Source organism: Protopterus annectens, chromosome 1.part0 (assembly GCF_019279795.1).
Source record: "Protopterus annectens isolate FY-2018-M chromosome 1.part0, PAN1.0, whole genome shotgun sequence".
Lineage (NCBI taxonomy): Eukaryota > Metazoa > Chordata > Ceratodontiformes > Protopteridae > Protopterus > Protopterus annectens.
Window position 1 is genome coordinate 224,395,507 of NC_056725.1, and position 26,209 is coordinate 224,421,715.

At 41.7% G+C, this 26,209-nt stretch overlaps 1 protein-coding gene across 1 annotated transcript in view; it reads right to left on the reverse strand.

The window, feature by feature from the left end:
• Nucleotides 1–657: 657 nt before the first annotated feature.
• The window catches only part of LOC122790561 (serine/threonine-protein kinase Nek2-like), a 1,269,183-nt gene continuing 1,243,631 nt past the window's right edge, over nucleotides 658–26,209 (reverse strand). Inside the window, exon 9 of the mRNA XM_044058123.1 lies at nucleotides 658–1,105. Coding sequence (XP_043914058.1) covers nucleotides 882–1,105 — 224 coding nt within the window. The 3' untranslated portion in view covers nucleotides 658–881. The remainder of the gene's footprint in view (nucleotides 1,106–26,209) is intronic.

Here is a 26,209-nt window from a genome sequence, read left to right on the forward strand (position 1 = left end):
ACGAGGATACTTCAGAGCAGTGGCAGTTTTGACACTGAGAAAAAAAGTGTGGAGGGGACAGTTAATTCGCCTTGAGCTACAAAAAGATACTTTGAACAAAGGCCTGCAATTTAGCTACTTTTTTGGTTGCAGCTGTATGACTCCTCAGTACACTGTAAAACAAGCTCTGACACACAAATATGGGCCCATTCAAGTAATAAAAGCACCAGTCTGTTGCAGAAGGTATACAAAATTACAGTGACTGGCACTAATCCCATTGCATACCAATGACATGGAAATACACCACTCTTTCCTTATGCCTAGCATGACTTGTATAAAAGAAGACTTGAAATGGATTATGGGAAAGAGAAAGGCTTTAAGAAAAACAAAATCAGATTGATGTCAAGCCTGTTAGCACCCATTTTGAAGCAGTCAAATAGCTCCAAAAACAGAGTGAAAAAATATTTTTTTAGTTTCAAGGTGTTTTCCTTTAAGGAAAAGATGGTAATACAAAAGAAAGTACTCTCTTGTCTTTGCCATTCTCTAAACAACAGGCATGAACTTTATATTCTCTTACAAAGATGCAAAATAAATATGACACAATGGTTAAGAATACAATTTGCAAAAATAAACTAGCAGTTCAAACTAAAGTCCTTTTTACAAATAACTCAAAATGAGTCAGTGACATTCTACCCCTATTTAATTTTTCTTGGGAAGGGGGCTTAAATGCCAGTTTTACCGTGTATTTACAGTAAACATTCATAAACCACATTGTCTAATTCAGAGGCCACAGCTTTTTCTGAAAAGTAATGTCAATAAAAAAATAACTTATTTTTTTTCAATAAAATTTGAAAGAAATGATCTTTAAATACCACAAAAATATTTACATGAATACAAATAAATTAGCGCATTCCTAGAATCTGTCGACTTTTAAGCTGATAATTTTTTTCCATTTCACACAATGTTTTTGCTCTCAGATTAGCAATTTCCAGGCGTTTTTTAAGTTCCAAACACTTCTCCTTGCATTGTTTCTCTTGATCATACTCTGTACTCAGATTTTCTTTGCTGTCTACTGCAAAGTGTACTTTCTTCCTTCGAATGGAACAGACTGAACCTCCAGACTCATCTGTAAAGACATTAACACATGATTTTCACTGTGAAATCAACACATGATTCAAATATACGTCATCTTTAGATACCAAATTATCTACCAAGCCCTTAGACTTTTATAACAGCACAACACTTGACTGCCTAAATGTAGTTATAGCACAAATATTGTAGCATCTTTTTAGGATGAACATCGCACTCCTATTTTATGCTGTGTGGACAAAGTATAAAAGTGTAACGAAGCAACCAGGCACAACCCTTTCTTCCTTTTTCGTAAAAAGTGTATTTATTGCAGTAAGGCAATTAAAACATCACAGGAGGTAAGCGCTTTTGCTAAGATAGCTTAATTAGACCTTTCAACACAAAAAAATACAAATCTACATAGGAGGTAAGCGCTTTTGCCAGGATAGCTTCATTAGACCTTTCAACACAAAAATACAAATCTACACATTTTATACTAGCTTCAAAATTTCATTGACCAACTTATAAAATCAATCAACTTCTAATTAACTATAAAGTTATCAGGATGGCAAATATTGTTTCATTCAATGAATATATTCATCTTTGTAATGTAACGTTTTAAATATTATGTATAAACTTATTTATTTTTCATAGAGGTATATAGTGCTTAACTTAGAAGTTGATTGATTTTATAAGTTGATTGGTCAATGAAATTTTGAACCTAGTATAAAATGTGTAGATTTGTATTTTTTGTGTTGAAAGGTCTGATGAAGCTATCTTAGCGAAAGCGCTTACCTCCTGTGATGTTTTAATTGCCTTACTGCAATAAATAAACTTCTTATGAAAAAGGAAAAGAGGGTTTTGCTGGATGCTTCGTTGCTGTTTTTTATTGTGGACTACTGATTTTATTAATCAGCCACGAGGCATTTACCCCTTGGGACACAATTTGTTTTGTGTGCTTTTAAAGTATAAAAGTGTGTTGGGGATGAAGCTCCAATAGTGAACATTAGTAAGATCACTGTTGTAATCGTAGTATTTTGGGTCTGATCCACAGGCAAGTGCCATCATTAATTTGGATGTCCAGGACTTGCAACTATTCCACCTCCATGGCAGGGCTGGCCTGTCCTTCCAAAAGGCATCACAGCAGTCCTAATATAAAGAGGGTGCCTGCCAGAACCAGTTTTACTTTTTTTGCCCAAGGAGCTCTAGGTATAACAATTCCTGGGGTGCCCTCTGGCAAGATCCAAATAAGGTTGGGATGCCCGTTTCAGCTACCTAAATAAACATGAGTGCAGAGTACCCTTCCCTACAACTTAACCAGGCATGCAAAACAATCTCTTCCCCAGAGGTACAGTAACTAGAAGGTTTAGTGGTTAATATGAACTGGTTCAACCGCCAGCCCTTAGATGTACACCAAAGTAGAAGCGGTAATGAAACTAATAATGTGGCAATAATTACTACTACTTTACCTTTTCCTTGGAGTTGGAAAAAGGGCCAACTTTTAGAAGGGTCTTCATATCATACCTGGGGATAGGTGGGGTAGAACATTGCCTAACCAAAAGAATGCTTTTCTCCCAATCAGTCATACTTCACTGGCTGGGGATACAGACAGTAGATCACTGCATGAAAGAGTACCAAGGATCTGCATTACACCCTGTGGCAGTTGTATCCTCAAGTCAGGTTGGTCTACAAATGACAGATCCTGTTGGCAGCCATCCTTGGTGCTGTGTCCACATCCGACAGCACGTCTACCAACCTGTCAAAACAGCTGAGCCTGCTTCATAGCTTCTACGTTCAGATTAGCATGAGTTATCCACATTGGCTTTGCCATTAACTGCTTTAACACATCAGCTTGATAACTGACAATACAAGTTAGAAAATTCAGGGCTCTGAAGAGAGGCTATACATAACATTTCATCCTTAGTAGGCCAATATGTAGCTGCCTCATTTACTAGAAAGCATGTTGAAGGTTGGAACCCAATCTGGGTCATTTTTCAAGATTCAGGAAACTACTGCTAGTTATGAAATAGGACTCTTCCAGGAAAGAGTTCTGGGATCTTATAATGGTGCCTCACCTTCCTGAGTGCAGGGGTCTACGAGTTTAGCTGAAATGAAACTATAAAAAAATGCATTTATGAAAGCCTCAAGGATTGGAGAAAGGGATACAAGTTCAAGCTGATCAAGGCTGAAGAGAGGAGGAATCAGAAGTCATGGTATCACGGACATCAGTATCAAACTCAAAGTGGGAAGACATCTGATATATAAACCAGGTCTTTTTCCTCTTATGTTCTGGATGACAGACTCCCCATAAGAGGGTATCCTCCCCAAAAGGATAAAGTGGAAAGTACAGTTATGTACACTTACCATAAATGTAGATGTTCGAGTGTCTTCACTGTTGCAGTCATTACATTTGGGTAATCTTGCTGGCAGGTTGCCCTCAGTCGGCCTGAATTCCAAAGTCCTGGGTCCTGCGTTGGCTGCTGTTGCCCCTTCCCTGACGTCAGGTCATCAGGGGTATAAAAGATGCGTCTGATGCCATTTTCTTTAGTTTTTCTTGCCCCAGATGTCAGGCGCCCCCTAAAAGGGTAGCCAAAATTTATATACATATAAATACATGCACCAATATAAACTTTACCTTCATCTACAAGCAAATACACCACATAGGTTGTATAGATCAGAGAAGGAAAGATAGGTTCCATGAGAAAAGGGGGATGGCGGGTAGGTAACCTGGATTGCAACAGTGAATACACTCCAACATCTACATTTATGGTAAGTGTACACAACTGTACTATGTTCTTCATGTTTCACTGTTGCAGTCATTACATTTGGGTAGAGTCCCAAAGCTATGGATGGGAGGCTGGAGCTAAACAGCATTAGGAGCGGCTATGAGGCCCTGCAGAACTGCAGTGGCAAAGCCTGCCCTGGATTTAGAGTAGAGTGGCAGATGATAGTGCTTTGTAAAGGTGTGCACTGAACTCCAAGTAGCAGCCTCTAAAATATCCTTGGTTGGTACTCCCCTGAGAAAGGCTGCTGAAGTGGCTGCAGCTCTGGTTGACTGTGGCCTAACGCCCTTAGGCTCTGACTTGCCATGGTGTAAGTAGCAGAAACGAATGCAGTGGCCTATCCACTTTGAAATAGTCTGCTTTGAGATAGCTTTTCCTTGTGATCCTACAGCATATGCCACTAGTAATTGTTCTTTCTGAAAACTTTGGTTCTGTCCAAGTAGAATCTAAGCAGACTGTGTATGTCCAAAGAATGCAGAATTCTCTCCCCCTTGTTCTGTGGATTTGGGTAAAAAGTTGGCAGATGAATAGTTTGGTTAAGAGCCACACTGGACACCACCTTAGGCATAAATGTTGGGTTTGTCCTCAGAGACCCCCTGTCTGGATAAAAAATGATAAAAGGTTCCACATCCATGAGTGCCTGAAGCTCTGAAACTTGTCTTGCAGAAGTTATTGCTATGAGCAGAGCTGTTTTCCAGGATAAAAACTTTATATCAGCAGTAGCAGCTGGCTCAAAAGGAGGCAGGGTGAGTTTTTCCAAGACACAGTTGAGGTCCCATGCAGGCATTGGTGATCTCCTTGGAGGCCTTAAATTTTTGGCTCCTCTGAGGTACTATTTTAGTAAGGGATGAGAGAAGATTGGTGGCTCTGTATTACAATGAGCCAAAATGGCAGAGGCATGAATTTTAATAGATGAAAAAGACCTTTGTCCAGCATCTCAGTTAGGTATTGCAAAATCTGAGGAATATTTGGCACAGCTGTATCAGTTCCTTGTGCCTGGTTCCAAGCACAGAATCTCTTCCATTTTCCAGCATAAGATTTTCTAGTACTAGGCCTTCTGGCCACCAAAATGACATCCATCACAGCTTTACTGAGAGGTGTGTTTTATATGACTACATTATCCACTATGCTGCCAGGTTTAAAGTCCTGAGTTGGCTGTGCAGTGTCCGATTGTTTTGCTGGGACAGTAGATGAGGTATCTGAGGTAAGGTCCATGCTGGGCATTGTGACAAGCTCCTTAGTATTGGATACCAGTACTGGCGGGAGAGTCAGTATCATCCTTGGCTTCTCCTGTCTGACCTTTAGGAGTACCTTGGGGAGGAGAGGCAATGGGGGAAATGCATATACTGATTGGCTTTTCCAGCTGAAAGATAGGGCGTCCACTTTCCATGCTTGTCTGTGATAAATCCTTGTGCAGAATCTTTTTAGTTGGTAGTTGTGAGGGGAGGCAAATAGATCTATGTCCGGGCATCCCCATTTCCTTATCATCATGCTGAAGACTTGTGGATCTAGGTGCCACTCATGGGGATCCATGAGGTTTCTGCTTAGTTTGTCTGCCAGAATATTTTTCCTTCCTGGCAGGAATTGTGCCTGCAGATGTACTTGGTAAGTCAATGCTGTGTCCCACAAAGTCATGGCTGGTCTGCAAAGGGGGGGTAAGAATGTGTGCCACCCTGCTTGTTTATGTACCACATGACCGTGGTGTTCTATCAGTAGTTGTCCTGGATGAAGCAGGTCCTTGAAGGCTGTCGGGGCATTTTGAACTGCTAGCATCTTTTTTTGATTGATATGTAGATGCATTTGGTTTGGGGTCCATGTGCCCTGAATGCATCTTCCTGCCATGTGGGCCCCCCAGGCATAATCTGATGCATCCGTTGTTAGTGTTTGCCTGGCTGGGAGTAATGTGAATGGCTGTCCCTTGTATTGGTGACATGCCTTTGCCCACCATCGAAACTCCTGTTGCAGGCAAGGAATGAGAGTAATCAGTTTCTAGGCTGTGGCAATGTTGAGTCCAAACACTTTTTAGGTACCATTGAAGTTTCCTCATACGCAGTCTTGCATATGGAATTAGTAGGACGCAGGATGCCATGAAGCTCAAAGCCTGCAGAACTTTTCTTGCAGATAACTGGGCCTTTGTTGCCAACATTTTGAAATAGGTAGTCGGTTGCCTTTGTTTGTCTGGCGTGAGATAAGCCATCGGGGCAGTTGTATTTAAGCTTGCACCCAGGAATATCTCTTGAGAGGGTACTAGTTTTGATTTCTTTTCGTTGACTGTGTACCCTAGGCATGTTAGAAGTCTTTTCACAAACGCCAGATGCTATAGAATGTCTGTTCTCTGCTTGAATTAAACAGTCGTCCAATTAAGGATATTTTTGTATTCCTCTGTCTGCAGAAAGTAATTACTGGTGCCAGGCACTTTGTAAAGACCCTGGGCGCAGTGGATAAGCCAAAGGGCAGTGCAGAGAATTGGTAATGCATTGAGCCAGCCTTGAATCAGAAGCATCTTCTGCATATTTGTCTGATTGGGACATGCAGGTATGCCTCTTTTAGGTCTAAAGTCACCAGCCAAGCGTTCTTGTCCAGCATGGGCAGAAGCTGCTGCAAAGTCAACATCTTGAATTTTGGTATATCCAGGAATGTGTTCAAAATAGATAGGTCCAGTATTGGCCTCCAGGCCTTGTCCTTTCTGGGTACCAAGAACAGTCGAGTAAAATCCTTGTCCCTGCTCTTGTACTAGTTGAATGGCCCCCATGTCCATGAGGGATGAGACTTGTTTTTGTGCCTCTGCCCATTGATTTTTTGGCAGATCTGGCCAGCCGTTTGCCTTTGGCAGGGTATGGAAATGGAACTTGTAGCCTTGTGACATGATATTTAAGACCCACTTGTCCTGGGTTATAATGTGCCAATTTTGAGAAAAAAGTGCTAATTTTCCCACTGAGGGTGCTGCCAGGAGATGAGTGCTTGGTGCAGGCAGGGGGAAGTCATTGTAACTGTTTCCTGAATGGTTGTGATTTGTCTTCTCCCACTTTGGAGGTAGAAGCTCCCCATTGTTTTGAGCAGAATGAACCTTGCGCCTAGGATCTGCCTCTAGGGCATCTGGTTCTACCCCCTTTGAGGTCTGTCTGAGACAGAAAAGGACCAATTCTTTGTTGGCCAGTGTCTACTAAACCTAGGTGGCTGTACTTGTAAAAAAATCTTTGACAGTTTGCATAGATTTAGCTTTGTCCTCCATTTTCTTTAACACCTCTTCTGCCTTAACACCAAAGTATCATGCTGTAAAGGTGCATCTAATAATTTAACTTTAACATGATCAGGCAGATTTTGTTTCTTTAACCAAGCATACCTCCTAATTACAGAACCTGTAACTGTGGCCCTGCAGAAGGCGTCTAAAGAATCAAAACCACATTGCAAAGTATGCTTTCCAACTTGTTCAGCTGCATGCAATACATCGTGCATTTCCTTGTTTTCTGCACATTGAGTTTAACAACATTTTCTGTTTAAGCAATGCCATGACATGTTGCTGATATTTGAGCATATGAAACTGACAGTTTAAGGCCCTTATAGCCAAGGTAGCAGATGTGTAAACCTTTTTCCCCATCTATACAGTGCCCTAGAATCTCTGTCAGAGAGGGTAGGGTTTTTTGCAGCGGAAGCCTTAACTCCTTTGGGACCCTGAAAAATAGTTTCTGGGTCTGCAGCAGGGTTTTTAAAAAGGAATTTATGAGAATCAGGAACCCTGTAATATCTGTCTGGCTCAACAGGAGCTGGAGGTAAGGAGTCAGGTGTAAGACTAGACTCTGAAAACACATCATCTACAATATCTAACACAGGTGGGATGGCTAGTGGCTTGTGTTAAGGTAGTAAAAGGAAATCCCTGAGCCTCTTTTTAGATTTTGAAAAATCTTGGCTCTCCCAGTGGAAATGCTCCCTCATGGTATGTAAGGTTTCCCCAAAAGAATAGTCCTCAGGAGGAGAAGCTGAAGGTATAGATTCTTCAGCATCAGAATCCTCATAGGGGGGAAGAGAATATTCCTGATCATAAGAGGAATTCAGAAGAAATGGAAACCTGATCTGAAGATTCATAGTCAGTCTCTTGCCTAGGCCTCTTATCAGGAGGGGGATGGGAACCCTTGATCAAGGTAATCAAGTCTTTGGCCATTTTGAGCATCTGTTTTTTGGGCATAGAGGCCTGACCACGTGGCTCGAGTTTGTTTCTTTGCTTTGGAAGGTGCTTTAGTCTTTGCCTTTGAAGCTGAAGTCGGTTTGATGTAAAGATGTTTAGGTCTGAATACACCCTCAGAAGCTGGTGCCTGGCTCAGCGGCTCTGGACCCATCTGAAGGGATAATATCCGAGGCTCCAATACCTTGAGTTTCCAGCGGCATGGCCGACTCCACGTGGGCGTCGGTAGTGGCCTGCGACTCTAAAGTAGCGGGCATCAAGGGCTGCGAAAGCGCCTCACTGAGGACCGGCGACTGGCTTAGGAGAAGCTTCATCGTTTTTGGGCCTCGTTTGTCTATCTCTTTCCTTTTTGCATTTTTTGTGAACTCCGGTAGTCGGATGGCTATCCGACGACATTTCTGGATAATTAAACCGGCATCCAAAATAGTTTACAGCACAATCATACAGACACTTAATAGTGCGTTGGTTAAATCTAGCACAAAACTGACAACCAGAAACGTTGTGATCAGGGCCTAGGCAGGGAATACAGTAAGAATGAAAATCCTTATGAGGTATTTGCTTCCCACAAGAAATACAATTAACTTTTTCTGACATCGGGCTGGAGCAAGAAAAAAAGTTTCCCTAATGGGGTACTTAGCTTTATAGAAGACTTCGGTTCTGAAACTCTCTCACAAAAATCTCAGGAGTCGGCTGACTGGCACTTGCAAACTGCTTTTGCTTCTAGCACCGCGCGGCAAGAAAGACTGAAGAAAATGGTGTCGGCCGCATCTTTTATACCCCTGACGACCTGACGTCAGGGAAGGGGCGACAGCAGCCGACGCAGGACCCAGGACTTTGGAATTCAGTCCGACTGAGGCCAACCTGCCAGCAGGATTACCCAAATGTAATGACTGCAACAGTGAAACACGAACATCTAACATGTGGTCCAGTCATGGCTGAAGCCTGTAAAGACAAAATCCTGTACATATTTGAACTAGTCTTGGGCAGGAGCCTATAAGGGGATGTGATATGAGGTATTCCCAGCTATGCCAGGAGAACAGCAGTGGTTAACATATGCCAGCATAGCTAGCTGAAGTTTTGTAAAGAATTGTCATTTGTATATCAAACTGATTTGTACAGGTGCTTGTGCTGAAAATGTATTTGTAAAGCTGCTTGTGTTAAGAATGTGCCAACAGTGATTCCTGCTGGACAGGAAAGAAATACACCTGTATGTCAGACTGTATTGTAACTGCTGAAATTAATATATTTTAACTGAGGATATTGGAAGAGGTTATCTCAGTTCAGCTAACTTTGAAAAAACAGTCTGAAACAATTACCTGGTTTAGGCCATAAAGACTGTACCTTACAGTTCTGATTGCAGCCAGAGACCAAATATCTGTGAAAACCAGGACTAGCGATCCTACTGTATTGTCCTTAAAGGTGATGTAATTGCTACCCTGGAAGGGTGGAAGGTTTTGAAATGCTTTTTTAGCTTTCAGATGCTATAACACATCTTGGCAAAGCTGTGTGTATGATGACATGTACTAGGTTCTGGTTCATCTTCTAGTAAAGGGGGTAGTGTGGGAACCAAAAGTCAAATGACCATGCGTGTCAGATGTCATTCTGTAAGCCAGCACTAAAATGATAGTAGATGAGATAGAAATCTCAGGGCAGTCTGTTTTTGAAACCTGACGAAGGATCATTGACCCACTTCATCTTGCCTTAGTTTAAGTAACCAAGGAATAGTCACACTCTAGGTCAGTCAGGAAAATATAGTGATATTAGTTAAGTACTGTTTTTCTGTATCTGTGTGCATCTATCCATCTGTGTTATTTTTAATATTTCCTGTGACAAAGTATGTTTATTGTAAATAGATATTCAGTATTTTCATGTTATTTTTATTAAATATATTTAAACTTTTAATTGTGGCTGACCTTTTAGAGAATATTTTAACCTTTCAGAGTACTTATATTTATTTGGTAACACTGCAGCCGCTCCTAAAAGCCTTGCTGCATTGGTCAAACACCATCCTTTTTATCAGTATTAACTTCACTCAGTATAACTGGATACCCTTATAACAACTTTAGAGTAGCTGGCTTTGGAGTGTTGTCGTGGGAGTAACTGCCTTACAGTCTGGGCAGAAGGGAGCATAGCTGGTAAATCTGTGCCAGCCTTTCCCAGATGTGCGTGTAAAAATCAAATCTTAGAGTGTTTGTCAACTATTTGGAGCAGTGACACAGCACTGGTTTAACAGAGGGTGGTGGGGGACTAGGCTTGGAACACTTGGCTGAGGACTCAATTCTACAGCTTTGCCACTGGGGAGTCTTATTGGAGGCCTGGAGAGAGAAGAAAACCCAGCCCCCAGACTGTGTTCCCTGTGTGCTCTTAAGGATAATTGTGCTTGGTGCAGACAGCTGCATCTGGAAATACTGTGTGTCTGTTTTTGCTCCAAGTGAACGTCCCTCACCGGTGTTTGTGATGACTGAGGCTCCCTGATTACTGGCCCAGAGCAGGGACATCACAGGGGCATGGCTGCCGCTGTCAGTTGCAGCAGCAGTCCTAAATGTGAAGGCAAGAGTCTTGGATTCTGACATGGCCACTTCTAAGGTCTGCATATCGGCATCCTGAAATTCTCTTACATCAAAACTGAAATAATCTTTCCACTCAAGAGATTAGTGCACAAGCATCACACCTAGATTCCTCATAAGGAGGCATCTGGGCCAAATGGCAGTATCAGGGTGGTTTGGCTTGCTAAAATATGCCTGGATCAGAGAGTGGGGCCTCAAAGGGGTTTTTTTTTAGAAGCCTTGGATAAGGTAGGCATCAAGGCCATGGACTGTGCCAGAATCTCACTAAGGCCAGTTTCCTCAAGCCTAGGGAAACATTCAAAGCCTACTTGAGCATCTCCCTCTTGCTTGTCCTTCCTTCCCCTTAAGGCATTTCTACACAAGCTTCTTTAAGAACTTCTGCACAAGATGGCTACTAAGCGAGATACCAAGGTGACTCGGGATAAAGCTTCAAGCTCCTTCTTGTTCAAGTAGTTTTACAGTACACTAGATAGTACTAGTGCCAGGGTCTTCTTACTAAATCCAAACATACTGCAGGAGCCGATGTCATGATCTGGTCTTAAAGACAAGTGAAAATCCTTCTGAGGAATTTGTCTCGCAAACAATTAGACTATACTGGTGCTGTACATACCCTAGCGCTTGACCATTAAATAAAATATTAACACTGCAACAATATTAAGAAATACAAAGAAAGTTTGCCAACAAGGTATTTAGCCTGTGTGCTCTGGTCATGTGATTTGAACCAATTGACTACAAATCCATCCATACACAAGCCCTTTTCCCATTTTTACACATGGGGTCAGGATGTCACTTTTCATAGTGACAAACAAGAGCAAAGGTTCACACTGCCAAGTTTTGATCATGTAAGCAACTTCAGCAAGAAAGAAATTAAGATGGAGTGAATGGACACTGGCTTTACAGACACAGTACTGACATCCTATCATGCCAGCATCTACCTAGCTGAGAAGGGGCAAGACTGAACAGCTCTGACAGTTATCAGATAACAGGTCTTATGAGGAGAGAGTCCCAGATGCAAGCATGATTATAACAGCTATTCATATGATGAATATCCAAGGATTACTGTCAGGGCCTGAGGAAGCAAGAGGGGTATAAGAGAAAGTATGTAAGGTAAGCATCTTGAACTTTGGAAAATGTGAGAACATGTTCAGATTTGTCAGATCTAAGATATGCCTCTAAAGCCTCTTTCGACTTGAACCAGAAAGAGCATTCAGTAAAAACCTGTGCCATTCTCTAACTCCAGGACATTCTCTGTGGTTGCCTTTTGCATCAGTCTCTCCAAAACAGGCAATACGTCAGATGTCTTTGATCCTTTAGTAAGGAAGGATTCCTGAAAAACTAGAACAGTTAGGAACTGCAGCCTATATCCCAAGGAGAACAATCTGCAAAATCCACTTGTCCATTATTTCTTAAATAACCAGACACCCAACAGTCTTCATGGAGGTCTGATCAGGATAATGAGAATTTAAAAACTAGGCTGGAATCTGAAGTTGAGGAAAGGGGGAAAGAGGAACACAGTATGGTCACTGCTGCTTCCTCTGTGTTCCATTGCTGAGGGCCCTGTCACCATCTTTGAAAAATCTTACTTCCCTTAACCTCCTTCTGGTTGATCTGATGACGTAGATTCTCCTTGTATATTGGAGATGAAGTGGTTTCCGATTTCATAGCTTAGCCTTTCCACCGGTTTCTTGAAGATCTCTTAAGATGGGCGACCCAAACAGCAACTCCTTGCCCAGTGGTGCTGTGCTTTCATGTCCTCTGGAAAGGGTTAAATCCTCAAAACCAGGCACGTCTTCTAATGATCAACCCAGAAGCAGCAGCCCTAGATGCTGCGTCTACAGCATCACATCCACATTTAGCTACATGCCTAACCACCTGCATACTTGACTGGGCAAGTTCGACTAATTTCTGCTTAACCTAGGTTTTCTTCTCAGTTGCTTCCTCAGAAGAAACACATCACAATGGCAGTCTAGAAAGCGATGAGCACGATTATCTGGCCTTGCCAGCAGCCAAACAACCGGAGGAACATGAAGTTAGAGAAGGAAGCAGAGAATGACGGAGCAATTTAATCAGAAAAAAAACTGAAATGGCTTCTACATCAATAGTAATGGATCTGGACAATTTTCGACAACGGCACCACAGAATTTGAACAAAAGAGGCAGGTGGCAATGACTATTAATATGAACTGTAATATGATAAGTATTTCTGGATGTATTTTGTCAGATGAACAATTTGCTGTTTTGAATTTGGGGCTGAAATATGTCTACTGTGCTACCTAGGAAATGCATTTTAAACCAGGAAACTTCCCATTTGTTCGTAAGTAGCACCTTAAGGTTTTTAATGCTAATAGTAATGTTAAGTTACCATGTGCTGATGTCTCTAGGGAAGAAAGTTTTCATTCTTGTTTTTCAGATTTGAATATGTCTATGGAACATGTGGAAAATCATGCTTATTGTTCTATTGACACTTATGTTGTGCCTATGAAGAGCAGATATATTTCCTCTATTCTAATGAAAATATTATACATTTTAATTCAATGTTAAAATTTACCATGAATGAAATGTGTGATAAGTTGTTATATAATAACAGTATTTGTTATAACTTGACATTGAAAGTAGAAAGCCTTAAAAGAACTACAAGAAGGAAGGGATTTAATTATAAAGCCATCGGATAAGGGAAATAAAATAGTAATGCGTTTTCACCAGCATCACAAAATGTGCTTGTAGCATTTAAAGAATAAAGATGTATATGAATATAGTGACATGAAAAGTTATAAACAAGCTAAAACTAAGCTTTAAGAACTACTACTACAAAAAGGTGTGAGGCTAGGGTATTTTACAGATGATGAAGTACGTACAAAATTTAACAGTGAAGGCTGTGTTCTAGCTACATTTTTCTGCTTGCCTAAATTGCACAAAGACATGAATAATCCACCAGGACGTCCCATTATTTCAGCTTGAAAATATTTTTTACATGGATTTGGGCTTTTGTTACATATTTTTTTTACTGTATGTCTTGAAAATTCCATCCTATATTAAGGATAGTTTTGATTTTTTGAATATGATTTCTCATGTTAAGTGGAATAAAAACGTGTTGGATGTTAAAAGTTTATATACATCAATCCAACATAAGGATGGACTTCAGACTATAATGTATTTTGGGGGGATAGCCCCTTAAAAATTTGGTTGATTTGAGTTATTTTTAAGTAATAATTTTTTTTACATAGAAAATGTTACAATTGCCTCATGTACACAGACAACCCTCTCCTCCTCCCACAAAACACAAATACATGCGAGAGATGCAACTATATAGCCAAACTGGAGGCTGAGCTCTCTCAACTCAGGACTGGCAAAACCAGACAGGAGGAGAAGGTAACCACACACACCATAAACCCAGTCTCACATAGAACTATCACAACTACAAATCAAACACATAAACACACAAAGACATACTGGAGGCACTGATCAAAAATCTACCAAAACAGCAGAGGCCTCCAAAGCAGACACCCAAACAACTGCCACCTCATGACATAACACAAGCAACACATAGATCACAAAGTCAGTGTGCAAATCAGTCACAGCCCTTAAGGCCAAACACAATGCCAGACACACTTGTCATAGGTGACTCCATAGTCAGACACACTAACGTCCCACTCACCAGAATGAACAAGGAGAGGGTCACAGTAAGCTGCCTGCCGGGCGCTAGAATCCACCACATAACACAAGCACTCAGGTCACTCCACAGCAAGTACAAGTATGACTCAGTCATTGTCCATGCCGGTGTGAATGACCTGAGACGTACCTCCCTGGACTACAAGAAGAGAGACAAAGGAGCTCTCAGATTATGTAGCCCAGGCTGGTATGACCCTGACCCTGAGCAGTATCCTACCTTCACCAAGAATGATGCCACAATACAGAGACAAAATGATCAGTTTTAATAATTGGCTTAATTTCTGGTGTCATTCTAAGGGGATCCAATGTCTATCTGCCTGGAATGACATGCTTGACAAGCCACGCTGCTTCGCAAGGGACGGCTTGCACCTGTCACCCCTGGGTTTACGGATATTGGCAAAGGCTCTTGCCACCCCCATAGTGCCTTTTTTAGACAAGGCTCAAATTCTACAAAAGGAGGGGGTGTATCCATATTCATCAAGGATACCCACACCTCCAGGCTGGTGGCAACTCACGAAGCATCAGAGACCATTCAGGTGCAATTAACCATAGGCAAAACTGCTCTACAGTTTGTAGCATGTTACAGGCCACCCTCTCAAACTCAGGAACCCCACACATCCTTCCTGAAGACACTGGAGAGTATAAATGTCTCTCCAAACACCATCATATTGGGTGACTTCAACTATCCAAACAAACTGGGAACATTACTCAAGCCCCAATACCCTAGCCCAAAGGTTCCTGGAGTTCATAAACTCAAATGCTATGGAACAACTTGTCACCATTCACACAAGAGGTGAAAATATACTAGACCTGATCATCACAAACATGGGGACAAAATGCTCCACACCGGAAGTATATCCCTCATTGGTGAGATCAGACCATAAACTAATCTCACTGGAGATCCACATCCCGCCCCACCCCAACAAAAGACCACAGTGAAGAACTTCTCAAAAGCCAACTTCACACTTCTTAAGACTGGTGTGGTATCCTTCAAGGCCCCTGAGCCATTGGAAACCACAACCCACGCTGCTGAATCCCTTACAAATGCTTTCTACGAGCACCTCCAGGATTGCATGGATCAAGCAATCCCAAATAAAATCAAGACCCTTTCCACCAAAGGCAAGCGCCCGATCTGGTGGACCCCAGCCATAAACAAACTTTACAAGAGGAGAAAGCTACTACAAGATAGAGCAAAATCCCTAAAAGGGAAGACATCTCTGATCAATACTAGTAAAAAACTACGATCACTCATAAAACCATCCAAGGCCAACTTTGAGAGAAAAATCGCCAAGGACTCAAAAGACAATCACATAAGGCCTTCTTTAGCTATGTTAGAAATCTGGGTGGAAACTCCCAGATATGCTCAGAATTAGTCCGAAATGATACAAAAATCACTGAACCCACAGACACTGCAAACATACTGGCAGACAGGTTCAGTGAAAATTTCTCCCCTCCCTCCCCCCCAAAAGGAGAAATATCTATCCCAGCAGAGTGTAGCCTCCCAATCATCTCAAATGCCCAGGTGAGAGCTGCTCTCTAAAGCTAAAAACACAGCATCAATGGGACCGGATGGTGTCCCCGGCTGTGTGCTACACGAACTCAATGAGGAACTAAACCCACACATAAGGCTGCTGTTTAATCTTAGCCTTACCACAGGATACGTACCCAAAGAGTGGGGTACGGCAACTGTGGTCCCACTCCACAAAGGCGGTGCTTCTACGGACCCTGGTAATTACCGCCCCATAAGCTTAACAAGCCTGGTCTGCAAAGCTATGGAGAGGATCATAATGGAACTCATAAATAAAGACATAGGGGACCTACAGACATTGGATCCTACCCAATTCGGCTTTGTCAAGGGCAGATCATGCCTCTTGAACTTGGTCGACTTTTTTGAAACAGTCACCAAGGCCATTGATGAGGGTAAGGCAGTTCACACTGCCTACCTTGACCTTGCAAAAGCGTTTGACACAATACCCCAACTCGGGTTATCATAGAAAAGCTCACCAGCTTAAATGTAAACCCATATGTCACAAGATGGGTTGCAAACTGGCTCAAGGACAAAACCCACAGGGTTAGAGTTGCTGGTGCCATGTCAGACTCCAAGCCGGTCACAAGCGGTGTCCCACAGGGCTCAGTCCTGGGCCCCTCTTGTTCGGCATCTACTTTTCAGAAGTGCAGGCAAACATAGGAGGATTGTGGCTGATAAAGTTTGCAGATGACTGCAAACTGGGCGCCATAGTTGAAAATCCATCAGACACAGATATCCTTCAGAGAGGTCTCATAGAAACGGATAACTGGTGCCAGAGCCATGGCCTTAAGCTAAACGCCAAAACATGTATAGTCATACCCTTTGGTAAAAACAAGGTAACCCCAAGTTACCACATAGGTGGCAATCCATTAAGCACAGAAGAGGTTATCAGGGACCTGGGGACCCAAGTTGACAGTAACCTTTCTTTTGACACTCACATTGCCAAAGTGGTTAGGAGGACCTTCTACATTGCCCACCTGATTATGAAGGGATTCACATCCAGATCAAGGGAGGTCATTGTTCCCCTGTACTCTTCACTTATCAGACCAATGATTGAGTACAATGCCCCATTCGGAATGTATCTTAACAGACACCTGCAGCAATTGGAAAGACCGCAAAAGTTCCTCACCAAAAGGATAAAGGGGCTCAAAAATATGCCATATGCTGCCCGACTGAAGAAACTCCAGCTCTATTCAGTCACATACCGTCTGCTCAGAGGTGACCTGTGCCTGACATACAAGGCCATGTCCAACCCGGAATTAATGGACATGCTCCACCTCAAAAAATCCAAATCCACCAGTGCCACAAGAGCAAGAGACTTAAACCTCAACACGGATATAAATAGGACGTGCTGGAGGGACAGATTCATCACCCAGAGACTCCCTATGCTGTGGAACAGAATTCCGGTCCATGTGAGACAGAGCACCTCGCTGGCTCCGTTCAAGAGGAATCTTGACCAGTGGATGGGAGATCGTAGGTTTACCCCGGGGATCATCTCTGTATCACTGCTGGACAGAGGCACGGCAAACTAATGGGTACAGTATTCTTCAACCTAAGGGGTGGTGAAAGCCACACAACTCTGGCTAGGCTTATAAATGCCCTAGGGCAGATAGCCTAGTATGAACCTATGAACCTATATAATGAAATTTTTAGGCAAAAACGGGCAACAGCCATGGGGGCACCATTTGCCCCCATGTATGCTAACTTATTCATGGCTTATTTTGAATTAGTATGTTTGTATAAATGTACCCAGGTCTCTTATCTAGATCGGACACAAGGGTTTGGATAATGGCAAAATTTGTACTGGGGTACATAGGAGATTTGTACATGGAAGCCAGTAGTTGTATGCTACTAGTCATCCCCCCATGTTCTATCATCTTTGCCATATGGTGAATTATTAAGATTATTGAGAATATGCAATGTTGAGACAAATTTGTTGGACGAAATGTACAATAATACTTCCATTATCTTTTATAATAGAGGTTATAATAGGAAAGCAACAGAAGAAGCTAAGCAAAAACTGTGTTAAAATAAATAATGTTGGTGACAGGTTGTGGGTCAATGGGGAAGAGAGAATGGTGAAAACAAGAATGAACAAACTTTTGTTAGCATATATAACATTCAAAGTGAAGTTAGTAGTACTGTAAGATATTATTGGAATTTTCTTCACAAGGATGGGGATTTGAGTAAAATTTTAAGCAAGCACCTTATGATGTCATACAAACAGGGAAGAAGTTTAAAGGACATGCTTGTTCATGGGAATTTTGTCTTGCCAAAAAATAACTTGGGTACTATAAATGCAACAATTCTATTTTTAAATATATATGTTCCTTTGAATATGTGAATAAAATCAAATATGTATCAAGGGGACGTTTTTCATTCAACAGCAAAGGGGGTTATTTATGCCTTAAGATGCCCATGTGGTTTTTTTTTATATATTAGTGAAACAAAAAAGTTTTAAAGTGAGGTCAATGCAACATATCAGGGACGTAAAAAATCAAAAGGAAGACAAGATTTTGGCATGTCATTTTAGAGATTTATATGGCAGAGATTTTTTTATGCTTCAAGGTTGCATTTTAGAGCAAGTGTTTGTTGAAAATGATGATGAAATTATTTTGAAAGAAAAACTGTTATACAAAGTGTCTTTATTCTTAAATATACTTTGGTCCCTATGGGACTGAATGGAGAGGTTAATTGGAAGTATTTTAATTGATTGTATTATTGATTGAGTTTGTGTTTTTTGTATAAAAGGTAGCACACATTTTAGCTGAATTGTGTAACTCCAGGAAGATTTTGTACAGAGGCGCTACAGAATAAAATACTTTTGGGTCTGAACCAGTGGTCTTGATTTTCTCTTCAGTTATGTCCGCCAGGTGAGTAAACAGTTCACCCTGGTGGTTAGAGTTTGACAGTTTACAGCTCTGAAGACCAAAGTTGCTGAAGTGTGGACTTGTGGACAGGATATTTTGGGTGGGAACAAACTAACTCCTTTGCATTACTCATGATATCACTACAGGCTCTGCTAAGTGATTCTTATGCAGTTTAAAGAGGTCCTAGACCCTGAGAAACTAGTTAGGCTTCAAAGAGCAGGATTTTTGAGAGTCAGGTCTAAGTGATACCATATTAAAAGTATCTGCAAAAAACTGGATAAACAGTGAGACTTTAAATTATCCAAGCCCAAAATGTTTACATACCTTTTTTGAGCGACATATTTCTTTTCACTTGAAGTAGACCTTTATTAAAGACTGGAATTCCTCAAATAAGATGTCCTCTGTCTTGGGGAGGGGGGGGGGTAAGAAGCCAGTGTTCCCTCACTGGGAAGGTCATAGCCAAGATGGAGGACATCAGAGTTTAGGGAGGCAGGTCTCTCCTTCCCCTACAAATCTGAATCTCTCTCAAGAGAAAGCTAGAGGAAGGTTGAATCCATAATTGGATGGGTACTCTGAGCTAGTCTGCTAACACTGAAGAAAAAGGATTCATTGCCAGTTTCTTCCAGTCCTACTAGGGTGTCTGGGAGGGGATTTGGTAAGAGAAACTGCTCTGTACCTGGCTATCAGACAGTAAGAAGGCTATCAAAATGGAGATCTGAGCTTCAAATGCCTGGATCCCCAGTAGAGTGCTGCACAACCCTACAACTTAGTTGTATATACTCAAACTAAGACAGCAATGATTTTTCCCATCTTCAAGCTTAACCTCAAAGCAGGCATCACACATGGATGCCCAACAGCATCCAAATAGGCTATCAGTACAGCAACTTTGACCACCCAGGAGGATATGCTAGTAATCAAAAGTATGGTGGCCTCCTGAAGGACATCACCAGAGGACTCAACAGTATCAGATGTCAAAGTACCTCCACAGTGATACAAGGTCCTTAGACCTAGGAAAGACAGACAGGAAAGAAGCATAGTTCCCAGTCTCTCATTTTGTCCTCAGTGTGGACAAGTTTGCATGTGGCTACTTCATTTAAGAGGGCACATCTAAAGACGACTTCTGATGGTCACCTGACATGACAGTCTGGCAGGTAAGGATCAGCTTCTTTTTCTTGACAAAGACTGAATGCAGAACTTTCTGCCTTTTTCTTGTAGCCTTGTTAAAACTATCACAGAACAAAGAGGACATGCCTTCGGAAGGCCCCATGCAAGACATGACTGTAAATAAAAAACCATATAGGGCACCTGCGGCCCACACATGTAGTTGTGTCAGGAGATGGCATACCATATTAGGCCTAAGCACAAGACAGCATAAAGCAAAAAATCTGTAACCACAACAAGAAAATTTGCTCATAAGATATTTATCTGTTCGGTGGCCTCGTAGCTCAGGCATTAGAGCACTAGTCTAGTAAACAAAGGGTTACAAGTTCACATCTCATCAAAATCTCAACTTGTCCTTTAATAGAGCCCTAAACACTATATCACTAAAGCAAGCAAACACTTTGCAGGACTCTGGTCATAAGGGACTCCATTGTAAGATGTACTGATGCCCAACCACAAGACAGCATAATGCAAAAATCAGTAACCACAATAGAGGAAAATGTGCTCATGAGGTATTTATCTGTTCTGTGGTCATACAATATCCCATTGTAAGTCATACTGATGCCTCACTAACCAGGCTGAATAAGGAGAAGATAATGGCTAGTTGCTTATCTGGAGCAAAGATTCAACAAATCATCCATGCACTCAAGTCAATACACCACGGGTACCAGTATGATTTTTATCATAGTGCATGTAGGTGTAAATTACCTGAGATGTACCTCCCTAGACTACATGAGGCAGACATGGAGCTTTCAGACTTCCTCGCTCTGGCCAGTAACAGCACAGAATTGAGCAGCATACCACAGAAGACGAGCCACAGTACAAGCAAAAGAGGATTGATTTCAACAATTCACTGTCTTTTTGAAGTAAAAGGGGCTCCAACATTTGCCAGCTTGGGAAGACATGGTTAACAGACCACATTCTGTGCCAAGAATGGTCTGCACCCGTCCCCTTCTAGGCTTATGAGTACCAGCTAAAACTTCATCCATCCCCAAAGTGCCTTTTTTAGACAATGCCAAATTGACAAACCAACAGGCACAGCAAAATCAACTAAACTGAACCTCAAAGGCATTACTGCTCAATGGCAGGTGTCTAAAAAAACTACACAGCCTCTAAGCCCTCCTCACACTGGAGAATATAGACTTCTGTGCAGTTAACGAGACATGGATTAAAGTGTGAGAGATTATCATGGCAGTGCAAGGTTTCAGTGCCTTAGCGGCACAAGCCAGGGCAAAACGTGGAGGTGTTTTGACATGCATCAGCCGTACTTATGGTTGACTAATTACTCCCCCTCTATAGACTGGGAATTGTACACTGTCTCAAATTTACAGGCAGTGATTCCTGGACTTCATAAATGCAACACCCTTGACCAAATAGTGAACATGTCCATTAGAGGCTACAACATACTGGACCTCATACTAAAAATATGCGAGAATGCAGACACCCCTCCCCCCAAAAGAGTCTCCTAACACCAGTAAAACCAGTAACAGGAAGTATTCCTAGATAGACTACCTTTTATTAAGTGGTTTGTCAAAATTCAGTGCCCCTCCAAACCTCAAAGACACAGCAGCCTACACTGAATTGCTCTCAGAAATTCTGTACAACCATGTTAGTGGCTACAGAGATGCTACTGTACCTATCAGAAGTATTCCCAAAATGAGCCCCAGAAATAAACTGCCCTGATGGCATCCCAAATTACAGTATATACAACAAAAGGAAAAAAAATTATGGCAAAAATCAGGAAAGGTAACTTTCAAAGATAACAAACGCTCTCAAACTAAATAGACAACTAAGAGGGCTAATTAGGTCAAAGTCAACATTGTATATCCTATAAACAAAGCCAACTTTGAGATTAAAATAGCCCCGCAGGTGAAAGATAACCATAAAGCCTTCAGCTATGTAAAAAAATGCGATTAACTGGTGGTTAATGGTGTCAGATTCAGAGCCTGGTGATACAGTGAAGCTATCACTTTACCGCCCCCCCCCAACCATTCTCCATTAAACAGCAAACAACCCCTCCAGCTATAAATGGGGAGAATGTGCTAGCTAGAGCCAAGAGCACAGCCTCACTGGACCTAGATAACATCCCGGGATACCTCCTGAACAGCCTAACATATTACTTATGAGTCTTAACAGGTTTTGTGCTATAAGAATGGAGGACTGAAATGGTCATCCTCCTTCATAAGGGCAGACCGTCAACAGATCCTGGAAATTACAGGCATTAATCTGCCTAGTCTTATTTGCAAAACCATGGAAAGAATTAACAAGGACATAGGAGCTCCATCCTAATATGGCTTTGTCAAAGAAAGGTCATGCTTATTGAACTTGGAGGACTTCTTTGAAAAGGTCACTAAAGCAATGGATGGAGGACAAGTTGTGCATACTGCCTATTTAGATCTGGCTGAAGCATTTGATACAATACCCCACTCGGGCATTGTCAAAAAACTTATGGAACTAGGCAGAAACCCCTTTATAACATACTGTCTCATGGATAGGACCCAAGAGATTAGGATGGATGAGACCACCTCCAGAAAGATGCTGGTCACCAGTGGAGTCCCTCAGGGTTCTATGCTGGGGCCACTCCTCTTTGGAATCTACTTCTTGGACATCAAAACCAATGTCAAAGGCCTCTGGCTGACAAAAGTTCTCAGATGACTGCAAACTGGGAGCAGCCACTGAATTCCCCAAAGATGAAAACACCCTTCAGGAAGGTCCAACAGCCAAATTCTTGGTGCCAAAGCCACAGCTTAAAACTCAGTACCAAGAAATGCATTATAATACTTTTTTAGAAGTCGGCAACCATGGGTAATTGCGTCATCAATAAAACACTTATAAGTTGATTCACTAGTCAGGGATCTGGGAACTCACGTAGATAGTAATCTAGCCTTCAACCAACATGTGTCCAAGGTAGTAAGAAAATCCTACAGTACTCAACTTATAACCATGGGCATGGCATCTAGATCCAGAGGTGTCGTCATACCACTGTATTTGGCCCTTATCACACCCAGAGTATAATGCTCCCTTTGGTATGTACTTTACCAGACACATGCAGGAACTGGAACATCCACAAAGGTTCCTTACAAAAATGAATACAATGAGTAAACAATGTCATATGCCGATTGCCTCAAAGCCATGTCTCTATACTTGGCATCATACTGACATCTGAGAAGTGATCTTTACCTGGTGTACAAGACATCACTGGGCACCTACAAAACAAACAGCATCAGAACTACTAGATTAATAGGGTATGTCTGAGACAAGTTTCTCTTGAGAATTCCCATTCTCTGGAACAGGCTCCCATCAATGTGAAGCAGACTGCCTCTTTAACCCTACTTAAGCACGTTCACCAATGTATGGTTAATTGGAGATTTACCCTCAGTCTGTCACCTATGTCTCAGATGGACAGAGTCAATAAATCACCTCCTATATAAATCAAATTTCTAAGTCACATTTGGGTTGCACTGCTAGACTTAGAAGGTCTCAAGTGGTCATTAGCCTAGTATACACCTATGAACCTAAGCAAACCTGGCCCAAGACTACAAACTGATGGACAAAGACACCATAAAGATAGTGTGTTATGAACCAGTACTTTACACATACAAGAATAAATGAAGATGGCATGGGCTGACAACCCTTTTTACACCAGGAACATATCCTCAAGAGGGCCTACCCAGGAGGGGTGGGGAACTTCCAAGCTCAAAGTCAAGCCGAACATTAGAGTTCACCTCTCAAATATGACTGAAGCAGTAATTAATACAAAAGCCAATTTTTATGTATGGCAAGTTACAAGAACTCCAGAACTTTGACCTCGCTCAGCAGGTCTTACATGCAGTACATTCCATCAATAGATGGCATCTTTCTATGTATTCCTCCAAAGGGTCTTTGCTCAGTATCAGGGAGCATGAGGTCACATATTCAACATGCAGAAAGACCAGGTCTTTAACACTTTTCCTTTTAAAAACCTAGAAGAAAAGGATAGGAGCAATAGATACAAATGCTGGCAGGAGAATAAATGTCTAGAGTATTCATAACCAAATGGATACCATCCTCTAGAGCAAGAAAAGGAAAAACATGCAGTACTTGCTAACCAAGACACTATGGCAAAACAATCCACTTAACTGTTCCAACTATTTAAGGCACTCATACTTTGCAGGAATAAAAGAAACAAGTACTGAGCACTGCAAGACAATAGCTGGAAGCAAGTGTTTTGAAAGTAGACCAGCAAGTAAGGGTAACCTAGATGACCTAACTTGGTGATTCAAAAAGAAACACGGAAACAAGGTCACATGGCATGCTTGTCGAACACCAGTTATTCAGACCATAACTTCCAGACTATTAATTTTAGACCTTTGCCTATTTGAGTGATCTACAGATTTTTACTAAGGAATCCAGTAACAAACAGATGATACAGTTGGCATTAACAGCTCTACATCTTGTCCATTTGCCTTTATCACAAGAAGCAATGAGCAAACTATGCTGAAATTATCTGCCAAGTCAGTGGCTCAGTGACTCTGCTCTGGAATAGGGAATACATGCTTAAGCACCCTGGACTTCAACCTCTTAAACACTTTTTGAAATGATGGACTTTGGCAAATGAAATATAAACTGTCTGAATCGGGACAAAAGTTAAAAACTGCAGAGAAACTTCATGCTTAGAATATTCTCCACTCTGCAAACTACCAGCTTAAAAAGTGATTTTTTTAAGCTACTTGAAATTCATTCCTCAAGTTCATAAAAGGTGACAATTCAGAGACTCAGTGTTTACCAACCAAATGCCCAGTGCAGGAAATAATGTGTAACTAAGCTGGATCATTATTACCCTGCTGACTATTCAGCAGAACAATGAACTGGTTTAAAGTTAGATTATGAAGTAACTTAAGGCTGTGATACAGAAGGCAAACAGTCCAAGAGGTACCTTAACAGGAAATAAGTTTTCCTTTCTGATGCTCAAAAGACTTGCAACTTCTATTCATCCAAATAAAAGACCCTTCCCGTTACCATTTTTACTTGGTGAAAACTTGGTAAAACACTTTGAAGCTTTTCCCTAGCAAAGGGCAATGCACAAAATGCCAAGTATGGAAGCATGGTTATGTTGCAAACTCAAGGTCATTTAACTACAATGCCACAAAATTACTCTAATTCTCTAATTCCTCCACCCACCTTCTACTGGACACAAAGCATCTGTAGTTAGGAATAGTCATGCTTGTCAGGGACAGTTTTTTTTTCTGTTGCCCTCTGTTCCTCGAACTAGGCTGCTAAGAACTTAGTAACACTGGCTTTGTAAACTCCCCAGATTAAGCTTAAACATGCACAGACAAATACACGTGCACATTTTTCATGTAGTTCTGATACACAAGTGCTAGGCAACAGTACCCTGCTGCTAACAGAAGGGATTCCTGAGACAAACCCCTCTCCATCACCTTTCAGTCCCTGTAGTGAGACATGAAAAGTACAGTTTTGTACCTACCATAAATGTAGATGTTCCGAGTGTATACACTGCTGCAGTCATTACACTTGGGTTATTCCTGCAATCAGGTGGTTCCCCAGTCGGCCCGAGTTCCAAAGTCTTGGTCTGGCGTCGGTTGCGGTCGCCTCCTCACTGACGTTAGTGCGACAGGGGTATATAAGATGCAACTGGCACCATTTTCTTCAGTTTTTCTTGCCCCAGATTGTCAGGTGCCCCTAAATAGGTAGGCAATTCCAATTGCTAATAAAACATACATAAGAAATGCAAAAAACAACTTACAACTACCAGCAAATACTCCCCAAAGGTAGCGATAGTAGAAGACATTGGTACATACCAGCCAGTAAGAGGGGGAGGAGGGAAGGTAACCTGGACTGCAATAGTGTATACACTCGAACATCTACATTTATGGTAGGTACAAAACTGTACTATGTTCATCGTGTTACACTGCTGCAGTCATTACACTTTGGTAGAATCCCAAAGCTGAGGAAGGGTGGCTGGTTCTATAAGGCATTAGGGGTGGCTATAAGGCCCTGCAGCGGCGAAGCCAGATCTGGATTTAGAGTATAGAGGCAGATGGTAATGTTTGGTGAAGGTAGGTACAGAACTCCAAGTTGCTGCTTCCAAAATATCCTTGGTAGGTACTCCCCTGAGGTAGGCAGATGAAGTGGCTGTTGCCCTGGTGGAGTGAGATCTAATGCTGTTAGGAACACTTTTTCCATGGTATGTGTAGCAGAAATGTATGCAATGTCCTATCCATTTTGAAATGGTCTGTTTTGAAATGGCTTTTCCTTGTGCTCCTGCAGCATATGCTACCAATAATTGCTCAGATTTTCTGAAAGCTTTGGTTTTGTCCAAGTAGAAGCGTAACTGCCTGTGAATGTCCAAAGAGTGCAGTAGTCTCTCCCCTTTATTCTGTGGTTTAGGATAAAAAGTTGGCA